The sequence below is a fragment of the Sapajus apella genome, unplaced genomic scaffold (assembly GCF_009761245.1).
Source record: "Sapajus apella isolate SASKATOON/1434 unplaced genomic scaffold, GSC_monkey_1.0 scaffold96, whole genome shotgun sequence".
Classification (NCBI taxonomy): Eukaryota; Metazoa; Chordata; class Mammalia; order Primates; family Cebidae; genus Sapajus; species Sapajus apella.
The window spans coordinates 2,196,328-2,215,632 of NW_022437036.1; the positions used below are offsets into that span (position 1 = coordinate 2,196,328).

The window sequence follows — 19,305 nt, forward strand, 5'->3', positions numbered from 1 at the left end:
GGATCTTGCCATAAGTTTCTAGTTTTGTCCCCTGCAGGACCCTGGAGCAGTAACATCCCCATAGCACCACACCTAGTGTTCAGAAGTCAGCTTCTAAAAACCTTTTTCCTCTAAAATGACAAGGACTCCTGAGAGAAAAGGCTGATTTCAGGGCGGGAATAAGGAAATACAAGATGAGTGGAGACTGTCTTGTGTCAGAGAGCAGTGGACATAGGCGTGACGTGGACGTGGACATCAGCAGAGCGTCCTCCCTCCCATGGCCGGGTCCCTCAGCCAGAGCCCTAAGCTGTGCAGCTGTCACAGCCCATGACCGCCAGGGATGCCAGGCCGTGGCCAGACCCCGAGTGAGCCCGTGGAGCCCATAGGAGGACTGGGCACGAGGAGTGGGCATGAGGACTAATGCAGAGCTCCTCTCCGAGACACAGCGACACCAGGAGATGCCAGGCAGGCCCCTGGCCTTGAGTTCAAAGTCCACTGCTGGAGGCAGCAGGTGGAGGCTGTGTGTGTGTGGAATTCCCAGCAGAGCTCTTAGCCCACATCTCCTCACAAGGGGGCCGAAGTCAGCCTGGAGGAGGACGTCCTGCACACAGCTGGCCTGTGCCTTCCAGCTGTCAGGGACAGCCCAGGAGTCAGGAAAGGCTGAGGAGTCTTCCAGCCCGAGGAGCCGGACAAGACGTGGCAGCTGCAGGCAGCCGGGGTTGGGACGTAGACTCTCCTGCGGGGAGAGGCGTTGCTGGGACCAGGGCCCCTGTGGGAGGACCTGGGGAGGGGCCATTCATCATGGCCCCATCTCAGTGGCACTGTGCTTCTGGAGGGAATGCCCTTGTCTGTAGGAAACACCTGCAGAATGTTCCAGTTGGGGGAAAGTCAGGTTAGCAACATTCAGGTAAATGAGGAAAAAGATCTGTGTACTTTTCTTTCAACTTTTCTGAGTCTTTAAAAAAAGAATTTAATGTTAGCTCTGGCTTTGACTGTGTGTAGATGTTATCCGGCATCAACTCACTGCTCTCCTTGCATGGAACAGCCGAGCTTTCCAGGGAAGCAGCGAGGCACCCTCTTTGCCGTGGCAGACGCAGCAAGTGCAGGCGCTGGGAGGACAGAGGCCTGGCCTCGGCTCTGCCCGGCCATCCACACGGGGTTTCCTGCCCTTACAGTGTCGCCTCCAAGTCAGGACCATCCCAGCCCTTCTCCCGATGAGTTCCTTGTACAGTTATAATGATCTTTCCTTCTTTTCTCAAGGGACGATGATGACATTAATGATGTTGCATCGATGGCGGGAGTAAACCTGTCAGAAGAAAGTGCGAGAATATTAGCCACTAACTCTGAACTGGTGGGCACGCTGACACGGTCCTGTAAAGACGAAACCTTCCTCCTCTCAGCGCCTTTGCAGAGAAGAATATTAGAAATAGGTACGTCGGTGCGTAACAGCAGTCCTTATGAAACAGCTGCACTGCTGGGGGCACGGGGGCTTCCGGTGAGCACACCTGGTACCTCGTCATGTGTTTTGTCTGCATTTGTGATTTCCACATGGTTGCTGGTGGTGGTTCTTGGGTAAAGTGTGGGCACCACTGCCTTCCACCTGCCCCCCTGTCTGGGCTGCCCTTGGGCTGTATAAAAGCAGTAACCTCGGAGTGAACGAATGGGCATAAAGAAAGAACCGTGCTTAATGATTTTAAAATACTGTTTTATTGCTTGATCTTTAGGTAAAAAACACGGTATAACGGAATTACATCCAGATGTAGTAAGTTATGTATCACATGCCACGCAACAAAGGCTACAGAATCTTGTAGAGAAAATATCAGAAACGGCTCAGCAGAAGAACTTCTCTTACAAGGTAATGGGCTGTTTGCTGAGGAGAGCATCGTTCTGTTGTTGGCTCCCACTCTGCTGGCCGGAAGCCTCCCTCCTCAGGGCAATGGGTCCCGAGTGCCCCCGTTCCTTTTAAGCATGTTTTGGATTTCTTGTAGGACTAGATTTTGGGAAGACTTCATTTTTTGTAGCCACGTGGTGCTAGTGCTCCGGGAACCCGGGCGAGGGAAGGAGGGAGGGAACCTGCAAGAGAAGAGGGTGCTCTGGAGGGGCTTACCTTTTTTTTTTTTGAGACAAGGTCACTCTTTGCCCAGGCTGGAGTGGTGCAGTGGTAGAATCAAAGCTCACTGCAGCCTCAACTTCCCGGTCTCAAGCAATCCTCCTGCCGCAGCCTCTGGAGTAGCTGGGACCACAGGCATGAGCCACACCTGCCTAATTTTTTCTTTTCTTTTTTCTTTCTTTCTTTCTTTCTTTTTTTTTTTTGGAGACAGGGTCTCACTCTGCCCCCCAGACTGGAGTGCAGTGGTGCGATCTCGTCTCACCACAGCCTCCGCCTCCTGGGTTCAGGTGATTCTTGTGCCTTAACCTCCCAAGTATCTGGGATTACAGGCGCATAACACCACACCCAACTAAGTCTTGTATTTTTAATAGACGAGTCAGGGACTCACTGTGTAGCCCAGGCTGGTCCTGAACTGCTTGCCCCAAGTGATCCCCCTACCTTGGCCTCCTAAAGTGCTGGGATTACAGCCATGAGCCACCATGCCTGGTGGGTTTTACCTTTTGGAAGGTGCACCTGTTCGCTCTGTGTGTGCCTGCCTCCCTCCCTGGGCTATGGGCTGAACTGGCAGTCCCTGAGGTGCCGCAGCCCTCTCCTCATGAAGCAGCTTTTCCACGTAAAACATGCCTTCCTCGCCAGTAGTCACAAGAACGCTCTTCCAAGGGCAAGCTGGGCGAGGTGGTGCCGGCTCCTGCAGCCAGGAGGCAGCGCCTTCAGGGCAGCACTGAAAGTAAACACACTTAGCCCTTACTGTAAAAGTGGTTCTGTGTTGCTGCAAAAAAGGTAAATGTTACTTTAAAAAATCAGCCAATGTCAAAGTGTATAAAAGGGACACTCTCCCACAAGCCCCCTGAGGTAGCTAACGTGCGACTTCTTCCTGTGGCCGTGAGCACTGCCCAGAGCCCTCGGGTGCAGGCAGCATCTGCGAGGCGGGAGGGGTCGGGTCCTTGCCACAGTCGGCTGGATGGAGGGAGGGCGTTATGCGAGGGTGGTCCAGTGGTGCTAGACAGCCCCCTTCGTTGCTGGCTTCTCAGATTGATGACAAGCAGTATTTTGACTTTCTTCATAGGATGACGACAGATACGAGCAGGCGAGTGACGTCCGTGCACAGCTCAAGTTTTTTGAACAGCTCGATCAAATCGAAAAGCAGAGGAAGGATGAGCAGGAGCGGGAGATCCTGATGAGGGCAGCAAAGGCGAGTGCTGGGTGTCTGCCGCCGCCTGGGCCCCTCCATCTCGGGCACAAGCTAAGGAGCTCACCGAGACACTGGGGTTTCGGGGGCCAGAGCATGTTTCGGGTGCTGTCAGTGGAGATGCCGAGAGAAGCCTCGTTCATTCGGGATGAGCATAGATGCTTGGGAATTGGGGCTTTTTCAGATTCCCAGCACCCCACGCGCCACACGGTCACACCCAGGTGTGAGGCGCTTGTTTCCAGAGTCCCCTGCGTGTGCTGGATTGGACTCTTCACACTCACATTGCCCTTGTTCTAGAATGTTCACAGCCAGGTGAGACGCCTCCGTGTAATAGAGTCAGACAGGAGAGCGCAGTTCCCTGGGGACAGGGTGGGTGCTGTGGAGTGGGAGGGGCACATGCTTCGATCACCGCCACAGGCTGTCCTGTTGCTGGTGTGTGGGGCGGGACCACTCCGGAGCTGGGGCCTGAGGCCCGTCCTGCCTGCTGTCGTCTGGTCGAGACTGGTAGATGACTGTGCCTCTTATATCCAAGTGTTACTGATTTTTCTCAAGAGTACTGGCATTTTTCATGGTGTGTGGTGTAAATTTTCATCTTTGGCTGTAAGCATTTAACAAATTTATTATGCCTTCTTTCGCATTGCCTAGATGTTACTGTATAGTCAGTAAGTTAACACATTTGTTAAATGATAAACATTTAGTTCATAACTTACTTTTCTACCTTTTTCAAAAATAGTCTCGGTCAAGACAAGAAGATCCAGAACAGTTAAGGCTGAAACAGAAGGCAAAGGAGGTGAGTCCTGCCAGCCGTGGAGCCTCACTGCACACTCAACGCCCCACGGGAGAGGAGCTAAGGAATCCGTGGCACTTCTCTGCGACGGGCATTTGTGTGTCTATTTAAAATGTTTGCAAAGTTTAAGCAAACACCATGTCAAAGGTATTTTCCTGTGCAAACAGTTGGCGTCCTACTTTTAAATTTAATGGTGACTTCCCTTTGGGGGGCATTAGTCTCTCTGCTTTTAACTTGCTTATATTTTCTGAGAGTTTTAAGATGAATATATGTTGCTTTTTAAAACGTTTCATTTTTCTGATGTTGGAATATGCTTACGATTCAAAAAGTCAAAACACAAAAGAAGTTAAGATTTAGAAAATGATGGAAAACCATTTGGTATCTACGCATTACTTCATAGTAGGTAAAAACCATGAAGGAAATAACGCTGTTTGTTTCCTTTTCAAAATACAAGATGCAGCAACAGGAACTGGCACAGATGAGACAGCGGGACGCCAACCTCACGGCACTAGCAGCGATCGGGCCCAGGAAGAAGAGGAAAGTGGACTGTCCGGGACCGGGCTCGGGAGCAGAGGTACCGCAGTGGTGCGGGATCCAGGTCTGGGGAGCCTTGAAGCGTCTTAGGGCCTCCCTCTTCTGGGGGACAGACACACATAGGGGCATTTGCTTTCTCACCTTTTACATGCTGTCTTGCCTTTTCTGGAATATTTGTTTTACGTTGGACATTTTAAATCCAAATCAACTTATTTGTGAATATCACATGAGCTGAAAGTCTTCTTCATGAGGACGTTTGATTACCATGATGAGGTTTAGGCTGGATTTGAAAAGGATGTGGGGACATTATAACGGTCAGAAGAATGATCTGAATGGTAGTAACTGTTCTTGCTGCAGAGTGTCTGTGGGATAAGCCTCTGTGGGAGAATGGAAAGTTGATGGAAGGAAGGGATGGAATTGCTGCTGGCTCGCTGCTGTTCGTCCAAATTCTGTTACTTTCTTGTTTGTGGTAACCTGTTACTCTAACGGTTTTAAACCCAGCCCTGTCATGTTATTTTTGTTTTCAGCAGTGGGTTGTTTTTTAAGTAACAGGAAGAAAGAAGAGTCTTTTATGTTTCCCTCCTTATTTGCCATCTCCAGTACTGTTCATTCCTCCCCGTGGGTCCCTCTTTCCATCTGCCACCATTTCCTTTCTGCTTGAAGGCGAGCTGTGGCGTTTCTTGTGGTGTGGGTCTATTGGTGATGGATTCTCTGGTTTTGTTTACTTGAAAATTGTTGTATTTTACCCTCATTTTCAAAGGATATTTTTAATGGTTACAAAATTCTGGGCTGATTGTTTTCTTCTTGCGAAACTTTCAAGACCTTGTTCCACTGTCTTCTGACATTCTGCTACAATTTTTAATTTTAAGTTTTCTTAGAGGGTTCACTGTGTCACCCAGGCTGGAGTGCAGTGGTGTGATCATGGCTCCCTGTAGCCTCGACCTCCCCAGGCTCAGGTGATCCTCCTACCTCAGCTTCCAAAGTAGCTGGGACTACAGGTGCATGCCACCATGCCTGGCCTCATTTTTCTCTTTTTAAAAAAATTATATTTTTTGTCCTTTTTGCCTTCTGTTTCTCTCAAGGCATGATTTGCCATTTACCTGCCGTTATGAGTATGCTTTTCCGAGGTCTTTTGTGGCCCGTAAGGACGCTCTTCTGCCTCTTTTCCTCTTTTTCTCTCATAGTAATCAGCTGGGGTTTTACCTTGACGCTTTTCTGTTGCTAATTTTGATGTGAGTTTTGGTTTCTTGAACTTGTAACAGGACACGTGGCCTGCAGTGTTTGCTGACTCTGGTACTCCTCTGCAGTTACTTTCAAGTGTTGTTAGGAACGGGCTCCTCAGTGTCTGTGGCTCTGGGGCCTGTGCATCTCCTGAGCATCCAGACCGTTCTTTGCCTCCCCGGTCCTGTCCTGCTCAGTTCTGATTTCACTCCCAGCAGGTTCTCCTGCATGAGGCCCTGTGCTGCAGGAGCCCTGGCAGGTGGGCGTGGGCATTTGCAGTGGCCAGGCTGCCTGCCTTGGTCCTCTCTTGCCCCAGGTTTGGCCATGGCCCTCGGAGGGACCTGCCGCTCTTCCTGGAAGTCCCGCTGGCTCCTGGGTCAGTTCTGCGGCGCCCTTCATGGCTGCTGTGGTTCATCTTCAGCGGTTTTGTTCTCAGTGTTGTCTGCTGGGTTTTGGTTTTGCTATATAGTTGCTCTTATATGTGAAGCTTTGGGAGGATCCAGAAACCGTGCTCCCACTGTCATCATCTTCCGGAATATGTTAACTTTTAAAATGCTGTTCTTTTAGTTTGAAGTAGTTTTCAAATCTACAGAAAAGTTGCAAGAACAGAGCAAGGAGCTCCATGAAGACTCCGGCATGTGGGCACCACGCCGCCTGCTTGGTCCTTGCTACACGACATGTGTTTGCGTTCACTCCTGTATTTTTTTATGTGTACACTTTCAGCCTTGTTCTGACATGATGCCTAGCACCCTGAGTGCTCGCGTGGCCGATTCCTTAGGTGGCTACCAGGCAGCCCTCCGGTCAGGTGCCCAGCACCGACGCTACCACCCCCGGCACAGCACTTTCCCCACAGCATAGTGGCCAATTCCTGTGGTGTGTATTGGCATTTCACAAGGCGTCCCCGCCTCACACAGATGCCCCATCTTATCGTGCCTCCACCCACAGCCTCTGTGTTGTTCGCCGCCTACCTTTGTTGCCACCCCCGGGGCTGCCCAGTTGTGGAGATGCTTCCGGCACCCCCTCTGGACCTGCTGGTTGTCTTCTGCTGGGAAGAGATCTTTGTCCTTCCTCGTTGGTTTATTAGTTTGCTCATTCATTCATTCATTCATTCATTCGTTGCTGTGGTGTGGATGCAGAGATCCCTGTTGTGTTTGCTAGGCTCTGAGGAGCATTCTCATTTCTAGGCTTGGTTGGTGGCCGGGTTCTGCATCCTGTGACACCCTCTTGTCTGTGAGGTGTGGCATTCCTTACTGCCACGTGCACTCCTTGCCCACTCTGCAGCTCCCCTGGAGCTCTGCTTCCTCTAGTGGAGTATGGTATTGAGAGGCCAGGATCTGGGCCTTGGTGTGCTGGTTGCTGTTGCCCGGACTTCCGGGCTGTGCCAGCAGCCAGAGCTCGGGACCCACATGCCTGTAGGGGAGTGTGTGGCGTGTGCCCTCCACGCCGAAGGGGTCCTGGGTGTTCGTGTCGATGCTGCGGTCCTAGCCTCGCACGGCAGGGCTCTGTTTAGCCGACCCCCTTCCTTGCCTCTTAGTCCTTTCTCAGGCGATGCGGAACCTGGCTCCCATCATTCAGCATAGTTGTTTTTTATTCAGTGTAATCGCCAAAACGGTTGGGGTCCCTGCACCAGGAGGGAGGATTGGAGGGGAAAGGCACATTGGTGAGCTTTGGATATGAGTGCTAATGTGTGGAGTAGCCTCTAAGAAGAGCCGGGGAGCTCGTTTCGTGTCCTCACTCATGAGAAGGGCCTGGGCATGGGGCTGGGAGGCGCATGGAGCATCGAGAAAGCAGGACCTGGAGGACCCAGGCGAGGCGCTGCCAGGTGGGTGAAGCGTGGCGCTGGCGTCTGCTTGGGGAGCAGTGCCTTCATAGTTGTTCGGCTTGCCTTTCTGAAGTTTCGGGATCTTTGTGTGTAACCCGTGTAACAATTAACACAAAAGTCCAGAATATAAAATCTCTCAGACACTTTCCTCGTCAGAGACGGTGGTGCCCGGTGGTTCTTTTCTTTTTCTCTTGTTCCTTTAGGATATCTCTTAAGGGTAGGTCTTCTTTTTTTAACTTTTAATTTTGAATGAATTCTACACTTACAGGAAAGTTACGGAAGTAGCATAGAGAGTTTCCATACATCCCTCACACATTTCCCCTCATTGTAAACATGGCTGTGATACTGTTCACTTTATAAAGACCTGATTTGATTGTTTTTCCTGAGTTTAACTTTTTAAAAATTAATAAACTTTTTTAGAGCAGTTTTAGGTTCACGGCAGAAGGCGGGGAAACAGTGAGACTTCCCGTATGCTCCTGCCCTGCAGGCGCGCAGCCTCCGCGCTGGCTGGTGGTGCATTTGTTAGAATCCACGAACCCACGTCAGCACGTCCTCCTCACCCGGCTTCGGTAGTTCCTGCCAGGGCATACTCTCGGTGTGTATGTTCTGTGGGTTTTGACAACTGTAGAGTGACGTGTTTCCACCCGGGCCAGATCGCGCGGAGTTGTTCCCCTGCCCTGAATCCCCGTGTCCTCTGCCTGCTCGTCCCTCCCTCCTCTCAACCTCTGCTCTACGGATCTTATGGCCTCCATAGTTCTGCCTTTTCCAGAATGTCATGTGGTTGAAATTTTGCAGCTTCTGAAACTGGCTTCTTTGACTTAGGAATATGCACCTGAAGCTCCCCCATGTTTTCGTGGCTCGATGACTCATTCCTTTTCAGCACGGAGCGCTGTTCCAACGTCTGGGTGTGCCACAGTTTCTTTTCCCACTCACCTTCGGAAGCACATCGTGGCCGCTTCCAAGTTCTGGCAATTACGAAGAAAGCTGATGTACACATCTGTGTGCAGGATTTCGTGTGGACACAAGTTTTCACTCCTTTGGTAAATACCAAGGCGCACGACTGCGGGATCATGTGGTGAGAGCGCGTGCGGTTCTGTCGGAAGCTGCCAGCCTGTCTTCCAGCGGCCGCAGCGGAGGGGGCTGTTTCTCCACGTCCTCGCCAGTGGTTGGTGTTGTCTGTGTTCTGGGTTTTGGCCGCTTTGGTGGGTGTGTGGCGGGCGGCATCTTGTATTAAGTTGCATTTCCCTGTCGAGGGAGGACATGGAGCATCTTCCTGTATCATGTTTGCCAACTGTAGGTCTTAGGTGAGGCAGGGTGTTCTCTTACTGTTGAGTTTCAGGAGTTTCTTGGTATATTTTGGATAATAGCCCATTATCAGATGTGTCTTTTGCAAATCTTTTCTCCTTCTTCCCAGTGTCCCCGACGTCCTTTCCTGCCCCAGGACCCCCGCGGCTCCGTGGGCTCCTCTGCTTGGTGGTAGCTGCTTAGTCTTTCCTGCTCTTTGATGAACCTGACACTCTGGAGAGCACTGGTCCTTGCCTCATGGACAGCTCCTTAGTTTGTGTTTGCCTGGCGTCTCCTCGTGATGCCATCCCCGCTATAGAATCTCAGCTAGAATGCCACAGGCCGGCTCGCGTGTCCTCAGAGCACTGGATTGGGAGGCAGGTGGCGTCCACCTGGCTGCTGCTGCTGCTGACTTTAGAGCTTGGTTCACGTGCGTTGGCAGGTGTCGCCACTGTCAAGTTACTGTTTTTCTCTTTGTAGTTGTGAGCGTCTCGAGGAGACACCTGGAGGCTGCTGATGCCATTTCTCACGCTCGCCCAGCTCGGTTTGCTGTTTTCTCCCCGCCTTCCCCGCTCTGCGCGTCTCGTTCCGCGCTCCCGGCCTCCCGCCTCTCGTGGGTTCCTTTACTGCGTTTCTCCTGCCCCCTCCTTTGGACTGTTTGCAGTGGATTCATTTCTGAGATAATTGTGTCTCTTCCTTACATTTCTTTCTGAAGTCCAGTCAACGCTTACTTCCTTTTGGTTTTGTATTTATATTTTTATTGTTGTTATAAAAATTTGTCTTCCAGTTTTTGAGGTTCTGATTTGAGGTGATTTTGGTATCCTTAAGTGCACATTTAAGCAGATTTTATTGGATTGAGAGTGTTGTCCTAGTTTACTTGTTCCAGGGTGCGTTTGTTGCGTTTGTTGCTGATGTGTGTGGAACCCCATTCTCTGACTCTTTTCTGTTTCTTTGGTGGCTCTGGGAGGCTTTGCTGCCACTGTCCCTTTGCCCTGGTGGCCTCGGTGGGGGGGGTTTGCTGGATCTGCGGTTCCCTGGCGCCCTCTGCTGGCCGCGTGGGGAAGTCCGGGTCTTGAGCAGGTCCTTGCGGGGATGCAGGACTCACATTGTCCTCAGGTTCTCCTGGCCCCTTCCTGCAGGACCCAGCACTTCCCCTTTTCCTTCTTTTCTGCCTCACTACCCACTCGCCAAACGGCTCCTCTCAGGACACACCGTGTTGCCTTGACGACCCTTTCCTGTCTCATGCCCGGCAGTCCCTGCCCTGTGCTCTGTGCTGACCTTCTTGGACACCTCTCAGGCCCTCGGACTTGAGGTGGCTTAGCCTTTCGGCAGTGGCTTCCCACGGACGTGCCCCGCCGTGGCCTTGCAGGGAAGGGACTGGGGGGGGATCAGGCTCCGGCGTGTGTTGACTTTGCACCGACCTGTGGTGATTTTGAAGCCTAGGTGCCCTTGTCCGCACCCTGTGCAGACGGTGATGCTGGTGTAGACCTGTGTTCCTTGTTGTGCTGTGATGGGAAGAAAGGCTGGGAGACGTCAGTGTGGCAGCCAGGCCATCCTCAGCCTCCTGGAAGTCGCGTTCACTCTCTGGGCTGTGTGTCCGAGTGTTTTGTTACTACTGCTCTTCCGGAAAACGTGCTGCGATGACCTGGCCTCGCGTGTGATGCCCTGTGAGCGGTTAGGCATGGAGGGGGCACGCATGCGTTCAGGGCAGAGCAGCTGCAGTGTGTGCCGCACGGGCCATTGTACCTGCTGCCGGGGTGGCTGTGGCTCTGTGGCGGTGGAGGAAAGGATGGGCCGGTGGGCTCCCACCCTGGGAGCAAATGTGCTTCTCCCGGACAGCCCAGGCGCTGCTGGCGCGGGGCCTGATGTTCGGGCGGCACAGACCCGGCACCAGGCAGATCTGTGGATGGTGACTCTTTGCACTGGGCTTCAACCTCAAGTGCCCATGGCACATGTGCAGTGGAGAGATCGTCTCCTTTCATCTGGCCCTTTAAAGAGCCCTGTGACGGGGCAGGGGTGTCTGTGCGCCATTTTTAGGGGCGGAGACTCGACTCAGGGAGGGTTCACGTGGCATGTCCAAGGCCGTGGGGATTTGTTTGCTCGCTTGCTTGCTTGTTTTCTAATCCCAGTGCCTACACCTAGAAAACCCCAAGTCCCCGTGTTTTCAGTTGTTTAGGCCGAGGCCCCGCAGGGCTTTGTGTCTGTGCTGGCATTGTGGATCTGTGTTGTCCCAGGCCCTGCTTTGCGCCATCGTGCCTGCACGTGCCACAGTCCCTTTAGAGTGTCCATGGGTGCCCTGGCCCTGGTCCCCACAGGCGCTTTGGCCTCCCATCGGGGTTGGAAGCCCTCAGTCTCCTCCAAGCAGGCTCCATGACCGGTCCCCCAGGCTTCTGTGCCCACTATGGGCATAGCCCATGAGGGTTTTCAATGAACCTAGATAGGAAAGCCGCTGCCAGTGCTGTGTGGGCTGGGCACAGAAGGCCCTGGTCTGCTGGCAGCCCCAGTCCTGAGAACGGAGGGAGAGGTTCCCATGAGATCTCCACTCTGTCTTCAGAGCAGTTTAGCAGAGGACCCTCTGTGGTAGCCAAACTCCACATAGAATTCTGTGAGCAAAGACCCTGTGGGAAAGACAAGGGCGTGTGGACCCTCCTGCCTGGGGTGAGGTGGGTGGGGAAGCGGAGGGCACTGTGTAGAGAGAGGCAGTTGGAGGGTCAGGTAGGTTAGATTTGTGGGTAAGCTTGTTTTTCTTTTCTTTCTTTTTTTTTTTAAAGATTTAAGAAAAATTTAGTTGTATTTATAAAACTCATAGAACCTGGAGAATTTATGATTTTCATTCATAGTTGCACCTTCAGAGCCTGGCACAGAAGCAGGGCGCTCCTGAACATCAGGTTCTCAGTGGGCTGGGCCTGGGGGTGGCCTCAGCCCCCAGCAGGCACTGCCTCGCCCGCTGCCCCTGGGTGGTGCTGACACTTGCATTAGAATATCCTGATTTCTGACAGAGCATCCCTTAAATTGTGCTCCCAAGACGAGCGTCTCCCTTCACCCCAGCCCTCTTTTTTGGCTGCTGAGCTATTTTGAGGTAGACACATCAAACCGCAGTCTGGAATCTATAGCAGGTGTCACTGGGTCACAGCCTGTTTGGGTGGTGCCTGTGAGAGCCTCGCCCTCACTCTGCAAGCTGTCACCCGCCCAAGCTTGATCTGGTGCAGATCAGTTTTTAATGAGCGAGTGTGGAGCGTGCAGAGGCGTCAGTAGCAGAGGGACCCAGGGCGGATCTGAAGAAGGGCCCTCACGGCTCAGGGCATCTGAAGGGAGACGGGTGCCCTCTACTGTTTCAGTCTCAACAGGAATAAAGAAAATGCCGTCGGTTAGAGACCATCACACAGGGCAACCCTGCTCCCAGCCCGAATTGACAGTGGCAGAGGAGGGATGGGAGGAAGGACAGGATGAGGGACAGGATGAGGGCACCAGGTTGGGGCAGCTGGGCCCTGCCTGCAGCTGCCCACAGCATGGCTCCCATGGCGCACAGAGCAGAATCCGTTACTTCCAGCATCTTAACTTTGGTTGAGAACATGCTGTGAAGATGCCATCATAGTCTTTGTACTTAAATATAAATGAGCAACTTTAACCCCCAGAGCAGGCCTTGGTTTTTAGCCAAATGGGGAAACGGCAGCTGTTGGGAGTTTGGCATGTGCCCTGCTGGGTGGTGGTGTGCAGGTGTTGTCTGCTGAAACCATGGGAGGGCTCCACAAGAACTGGCACCTAGCAGCTACGCTTCTCCAAGCAGGGAAGGCATCTGAGGCGGCTCAGGACACAGCTGATCACCTGGAGGGGCTGGCGGAGGCAGGGTCTCTACAGCCAGAGCCCAGCCAGAGGCCTAGGGATCACTGTGGGAACCACTGAGCAATCCAGCCTTCTCAGCTGACCCAGCACACCCAGTCCCAGCCGAGCCAAGCCCACCTAGTGCAGGAATTCAGCAGCCAAGCAGGGATAACACCAGAGACCCAGTGTGGCTTCTGTGCCCTTGCTGTGGTCGCATGGAGGGTGGCCCTGGGGCTGCTCAGCCATCTGCCTTGGGCAGGTACCACCCCCTGGTCCGTCCTCAGTCCTGGGCCTGGTCTGAGCACCGTGGGGCGTTGAGCAGTGTGAGTCTGCCCTATCCTGAAGGCACAGTGTGGGGCCTCCTGCTCTCACCCCTGCCCTGGCAGGCCCTGAACAGCTCCTTCTGTGGGCCTGCCGGAAGGGGCCCGGCCGGGCCTGGCCTCCTCTGGCATCAGGGTACTTGGAACAGGCAACAGGCACCCCTTGCCAGCCCCGCTTCGAGCCCCACTAACACAACTGTCTTCTCCTTTTTCATCACCAGGGGTCGGGCCCCGGCTCAATGGTCCCAGGCAGCTCGGGTGTCGGAACCCCCAGGCAGTTCACACGACAAAGAATCACACGGGTCAACCTCAGGGACCTCATATTTTGTTTAGAAAATGAACGCGAGACAAGCCATTCCCTGCTGCTCTACAAAGCATTCCTTAAGTGACACAGGAGGACGCCTGGGGACTTTTTATATATTTGCAGATTACGCCTTTTTGTAACAAGCAAATGGGATATTGTTTAAAAAACAGCCACCTCTTTACAATGGAACAGTTTTATATTCCTGTTTCTAAATCAGCTCTTCAGTGTGAAAGAAAATACGTTTCTGTAACAGAGAGAACACAAAGGCCTGTGGATACTCCTAAAGGACAATTAAATCTTAACTCATCTTGATTGAGTGGCCTTCTTGCCAAACAAGCCATATATAAAGACTGATGGAATTGTTAGCAAATAATTAGCTGCCCTCTGTCCACTCATAGCAGTTTCTGCATTATTTGTGCATTTTGGGTTAGTTCTCCCTAACTTACTACGTAGGTGTTTGTCTACAGCCGATGACCTCATTTCCTTTATTTTATTTTTGTAATAGTCAGTTGGCAAAGCAAACTGATTTTTTAGACTATTTATCTTCCTCCCCTCTCCCCCCGCCCTCCCCTCCCCTCTCCTCCCCTCCCCTCTCCTCCCCTCCGATGAGTCCTGCAGGAGGACACAGCTCATCGAGGTGCCCCCCGCCTCAGTGTCCTCACACTTCTGCTTAGTAGAGGCAGAGCCCAGCAAAGGTGGGCTCCTTCTGAATGTGTGGTCAGCATCTGTACAAATGCATTTTATTTGCTATAGTTTGTAAAGCTGTAAAGTTAAAAGAGATGAAAACCTTTTCAGCATAAATATATTTTACTTGCACTGTGTTTTTTAGCTAAAAGTGAAAACCTAGATTAAATAAAATCAAAGTTGAGAAGAATCATCAAGACTGTTTCTCGGTGTGAATCAAGTGTTGAAAAATGGTTGGTGTATTTTGTCAGTAACTGTACATACTTTGGCACATGACAGAACGGCTGTGTAAACTAGAACTATTTTGCTAAGACACTGTATGCAAGCCTTGGGCCGACTCGACAGACGTCCGGAGCAGAGCCCCTTCTTTGTACCTATTTTTTTATTACAAATATACTAATTGGTTCTTTATATTTTCAGAGGTTATTGTATGAAATTGTCTATTGATAGTACTTTTATGACTGTAAATACTCCGGCTTTCTCCGTGTGAATTCTCACGTTAGACTTTCCTTGGAGCGCGTGTGAACTGAACGCCGATCAGTATTTTTTATCAGCACCCGAGAACTGTTACACCTTTTATTTTGTCTTTTAGGAAATCCCTGTCTTTCCATTTTTTCATGTAAATTTTGCACAGTTACTTGTTCATATGTAAATATTTTACTTTCAAAAATGAAGTTTTTAATTGCTATTGTTTTATATAGGGTTGAAAGAAAATTAACTCCTTTATTAAAAACAAATTTATCTGTATTTGTTTTGCCTGTTTTTCCCAGTTTTCCAGTTTTAGATTCTGCTTGCCACACTCCACTCTGGCTCTGCTGAGGTGCTGGTTTCTGAACCACCTGTTGGAATCTGTAGCTGAGCCCCAGTAGAGCCGGGAGAAAGAACTTTCTCTGTGAGGACAGGGGCCAGGCGGCCCTGTGCATGGAGTCTGAGGGCTGGAGGCCGTGCTTACCTTCCGTTCTCACAGGTGGAGATGAGCTGGGCACAGCTGGGAGGGGCGGGGGGAGGCCTGGGGCAGGGGGAGGTAGATACAGAAACACACCTGGTGAGCCCGGCTGAGGTGCCCAGAGGGCCCCAGCCCTCCACCTGTAGCAAAAGAAGGGGTCAACAGGGTGGTTCATGGTACAGGTTGGCCCTGACAGGTCGCAGCTCCTGGTGGGGCCTCAGAGGCTCAGCACAGATGTGCACTGTTCCCTGCCTTGACCACCGTGGGGAACGGTCGCTGCCGCGATTGTACTTGGCCCCCCAGCGTGACATTCACTCCACCTGCAATGACAGGCAGGTTTACTCACCAGTTTCTCTGGAGACGCAGCTCCTGTGCGCACGCTGTCGCAGTGTCCCCTGCGGGGCTGCTGGGGGCAGGGGAGCACGGACCGTCCCACAGCTTGGGAAGCAGAGTTGGGGATGAAGGTGCCGGCAGCGGGGGTTTCTGCCCCGGCTCTGGGGAAGGGTCTGCCCTCCTTGTTTCTGGCAGCTGCTGGCATCTTTGGTTCCTTGGCTTAGACACAGTGCCTGCTCTCTGCCTCCACCTTTCCACAGCTTCCCCCTGTGTGTGTTGGTCTCTGGCTCCAGCCTCCCTTCTCTGTAAGGACCCCACTCTTGTTGGATCCGGGCCTGCCTGTACAACCTCATTCTGAGTGGATTACCTCTGTAAAGTCCCTAACTCCAGACAGTCACATTCTGAGGACTAGGGGTAAGGAGTCCCCCATATCTTTTTTTTTTTTTTTTTTTTTTTTTTTTGAGACGGAGTCTCACTCTGTTACCCAGGCTGGAGTGCAGTAGCGTGATCTCGGCTCACTGCAACCTCTGCCTCCCAGGCTCAAGCAGTTCTTCTGTCTCAGCCTCCCCTCTCCTCCTGCACCCTCCTCCTCCTCTGCCACTACCCTCCAGTAGCTGGAACTACAGGCACGCGCCACCACGCCCAGCTAATTTTTTGTATTTTTAGTTTCACCATGTTGGTCAGGCTGGTCTCAGGTGATCCACCTGCCTTGGTGATCCTGACTTCAGGTAATCCACCTGCCTTGGTGATCCTGACCTCAGGTGATCCACCTGCCTTGGCGTTCCCAACGTGCTGAGATTACAGGCGTGAGCCTCCTCGCCTGGCCTGCCCTGTGTCTTTTTTAAGGAGGATACAATTCACCCTGGACATCTGTGGCCACACTGAGAGTTTCAGCAGGAAGCACCGGTGGGCGCCCTCTCCACCTTCACGCTGAGGGCTGTGCCAGGGTCATTCACGGATGGGTCACACCTGTGCTTTCTAACCGTGACCCATACCTGCGTTTCACCAAGTTTTTGGACTGAAATGATCAGGTACAAAGGGCAGCTGCACGTGGATTTCTGCAAGTGTGATTGATTTCACTCCAGCCCTTCTGCTCTTCCTGCTGGGTCCTGTCAGTCTGCCTGGTGACTTGAGGCTTAGGCCACCATGAGAGGGACCCCCCTCAGTGAGGCCCTGAAGCAGGACCTGGTCCGCAGGCCTGTTCATTGTACTCTGTTCCTGAGGCCCATGGCTGCTGCCTTGTGTCTCATCACAGGCTTGCTGACTGCCCTCAGTCTGACCTGGTCGTTTGCACAGGCCTGGGGCACAGGCAGCATGAGGACGTGGCAGGGACGGCTATTCTCGCTGCCTCCGCTCCCCACATACAGGCAGCTCCACTTGGGCAAAAAGGTAAGAAAAAGAGGCATCAAGTGTGGAGAGGAAGAAGGTGACACAACCCTGTGCCTTGGAAGTCCAGACCCACCTGCAGACACAGCACTGAGTGTGGCGTGTGAACGCGGAGAGAGGGCCAGTGGCAAGGCCGTAGCTAGAGGGCCTGCAGTTCCGCGCACTAGCAGCCAACAACCAGAGGTTACAAACATGCCGTTGACAAGAGCATGGAGAGAGCACACCTAGGAATGCATGGGATGAAAGATGGATAAGATCCTTACCCTGAAACTGGAGAAATCAAAAGCCCTCAGTGGAGGTGGACACCACGGTGCTGGTTGGGGAGACTCTCTGTTGCTGAAGACAGCAAGTCTGGCCAGACTGATAAACAGGGGCAATGCCAGCCCAAGCTAAACCCAGCAGGATTTTCCTAGAAACTGACAATTCAATTCCACAAATTTATACAGAAATGCAGAGGACTTAAATAGCCAAGACAGCCTAGAACAGAATGGAGCACTTTATACTCTCACATTTCAAGACTTCCTCTGAAGTGACAGCTATCAGGATGGCGTGGTGTCAAAGCAAACACAGGCATGGCCAGAGGGATGGAAGAGTCCAGAAATAGGTCTACACGTTACGCCACAAGGTTTTAGACGAAGGCCCTGGTGCAGTTCTGTGCCCTGTGGAGGAAACGTGAGCCTGGCGTCCATTGTCACACTGTACAGAAACACAAACTTGAAGTGGGTCAGAGACCTGGAAAGCATCAGAGGTCTTCATGACTGGGAGTGGGCAAGGATTTCTAAGGACATAGAAGGCACAACTCCTGAAGAAAAACAGATAAATTAGGCCTCAAAGCTACAGCCTTTTGTTCACCAAGATGTGCTGGAAGGTTGGTACTTCAGGGTCAGAGTGGAACCTTGGCTTTTCGGCAATCTCGTGTGGTCCATGGTACGGGAGGTTCCTCCACGGGAGATTTTCTTTAGACCAGCTTATTTGCCACACTTACGAATTCCACAATCTGTCATTTAGATTTTGTGAACACAGTGGGAAAAGAGTGTCTATTCAATTTATACTCTGTGAAATACATTGTTTCTGAAAAAGTTTAGATACTACATTTTTTTTCTTTATTGTTTTGCTATGTGACTGAGAGAAAAAATAAAATGCTGTGTCAATTTATCTTTAGATTGTTAAAAAAAAAAGGTTTCTTTATTAAGTAAAAAGGCAAGCCACAGACTTGGAGAAATATTTGCAATATTCATGACAAAGGAATAAAGAATTCTACAACTCAGTAATAAAAAGACACATTAAAAAATGTGTGAGACACATGAACAGGTGCTTTAGAGATACATGAGTGGCTAGTAAGCAACTGGACAGGTGCTCACCATTACTGCTCCTTAGATAATGCAGGTAAGACCACAGCCAGAATCCTGTGTGCCCACCCTCGGGGCTTGAATCTGAAGGACTGTCATCCAGTGGTGGTGTGGCGTGTGACATGGTGACGAAGCTGAATGCACATCTATCGGGTGTGACACAGAGGAAGCTGCATGCAGGTCTGTCCTGTGTGATACAGTGATGAAGCTGAGGCTTCTAGGCCAACACTGAGAAGAGTGTGGTCCAGGGCCCTTGTCTCCTTTACATCTCCAGAGGAAGATCCGTGCCTCAGTCGACTTTCTGATCTTCTGCATGTAAGTCCCGCGCCTGGCTGGCTGGGCCTTCCTAAGGCAAGCCCCTGTGTTCTCTCCTGACACTGGTACCCTGGGCACAGAGGGGCTCAGCAGAAGCCTCCCTTAGGGCAGCCCCCAGTCTCCCTTCTGAATTGAGTGCCGGACGGTGGGTGTGGCTCCGTGGGAAGCAGCACTCCTGTGCCTTGGGGGGTTTTTGTGTATTTTGTCAGCTGCCCCCTGAGCCATGGGGGGCTTTCCTCCTAGTTGTGCTCATGTTGTCAAGGTGGGCTTCTGTTTTTTTTTTTTTTTTTCTTTCTTGGAGACAAGGTCTCTATTGTCCAGGCTGGAGTTAAGTGGTGCCATCATAGCTCACTGCAGCCTTGAACTCCTGGGCTCAAGTGATCCTCGCACCTCAGCCTGTAGCTGGGACTACAGGTATGCACCACCACACCTGGCTTGTTTTTAAAATTTTTTGTAGAATTGGGGTTTCCCTGTGTTGCTACGGTTGGTGTCGAACTCCTGGGCTCAAGGGATCCTCTTGCCTTGGCCTTCCAAAGTGCTAGGATTATGGGCGGGGAGCTGCTGTGCCGGGCGTAGGCAGGCTCATTTTCACTGGGAGTGTCTGCTTTCTGGTCGTTACCTACCAGTGCCTGCTGTTCTTGAATTACTGCTGCCTGGAGACATCTTCCTGTTCTATCTGGAAAACTTCCTGGTCCTACAGCCTTGTGAACAGCTGATCAGGGCCCGTGAGCCAAGTAGATCTCTGGGATCAAATCCAATTAAACAATGGTGGAGTTCACGGTGCACAGCGTGTCCCGTAAACTCTCAGGTCCATGCCCTGTGACAGCTTCTCCTCTGGCCTCAGCCCACTCTGCACCAAACTCCCCCAGCCCATCTGCCTTCCTTTTGTTGGGACGTACCCATCCTACAGGGCCCTTGCC

General features: G+C 51.8%; 1 protein-coding gene across 1 annotated transcript in view; it reads left to right on the forward strand.

The window, feature by feature from the left end:
• Positions 1-14,803, forward strand: part of TAF4 (TATA-box binding protein associated factor 4) — a gene marked incomplete at its 5' end in the record, with an annotated part of 73,994 nt that extends 59,191 nt beyond the window's left edge. Inside the window, 6 exons of the mRNA XM_032257118.1 lie at positions 1,240-1,409; positions 1,704-1,834; positions 3,156-3,281; positions 4,012-4,068; positions 4,520-4,639; positions 13,290-14,803. Coding sequence (XP_032113009.1) covers positions 1,240-1,409; positions 1,704-1,834; positions 3,156-3,281; positions 4,012-4,068; positions 4,520-4,639; positions 13,290-13,457 — 772 coding nt within the window. The remainder of the gene's footprint in view (positions 1-1,239; positions 1,410-1,703; positions 1,835-3,155; positions 3,282-4,011; positions 4,069-4,519; positions 4,640-13,289) is intronic.
• Between the last annotated feature and the right edge of the window lie 4,502 nt (positions 14,804-19,305).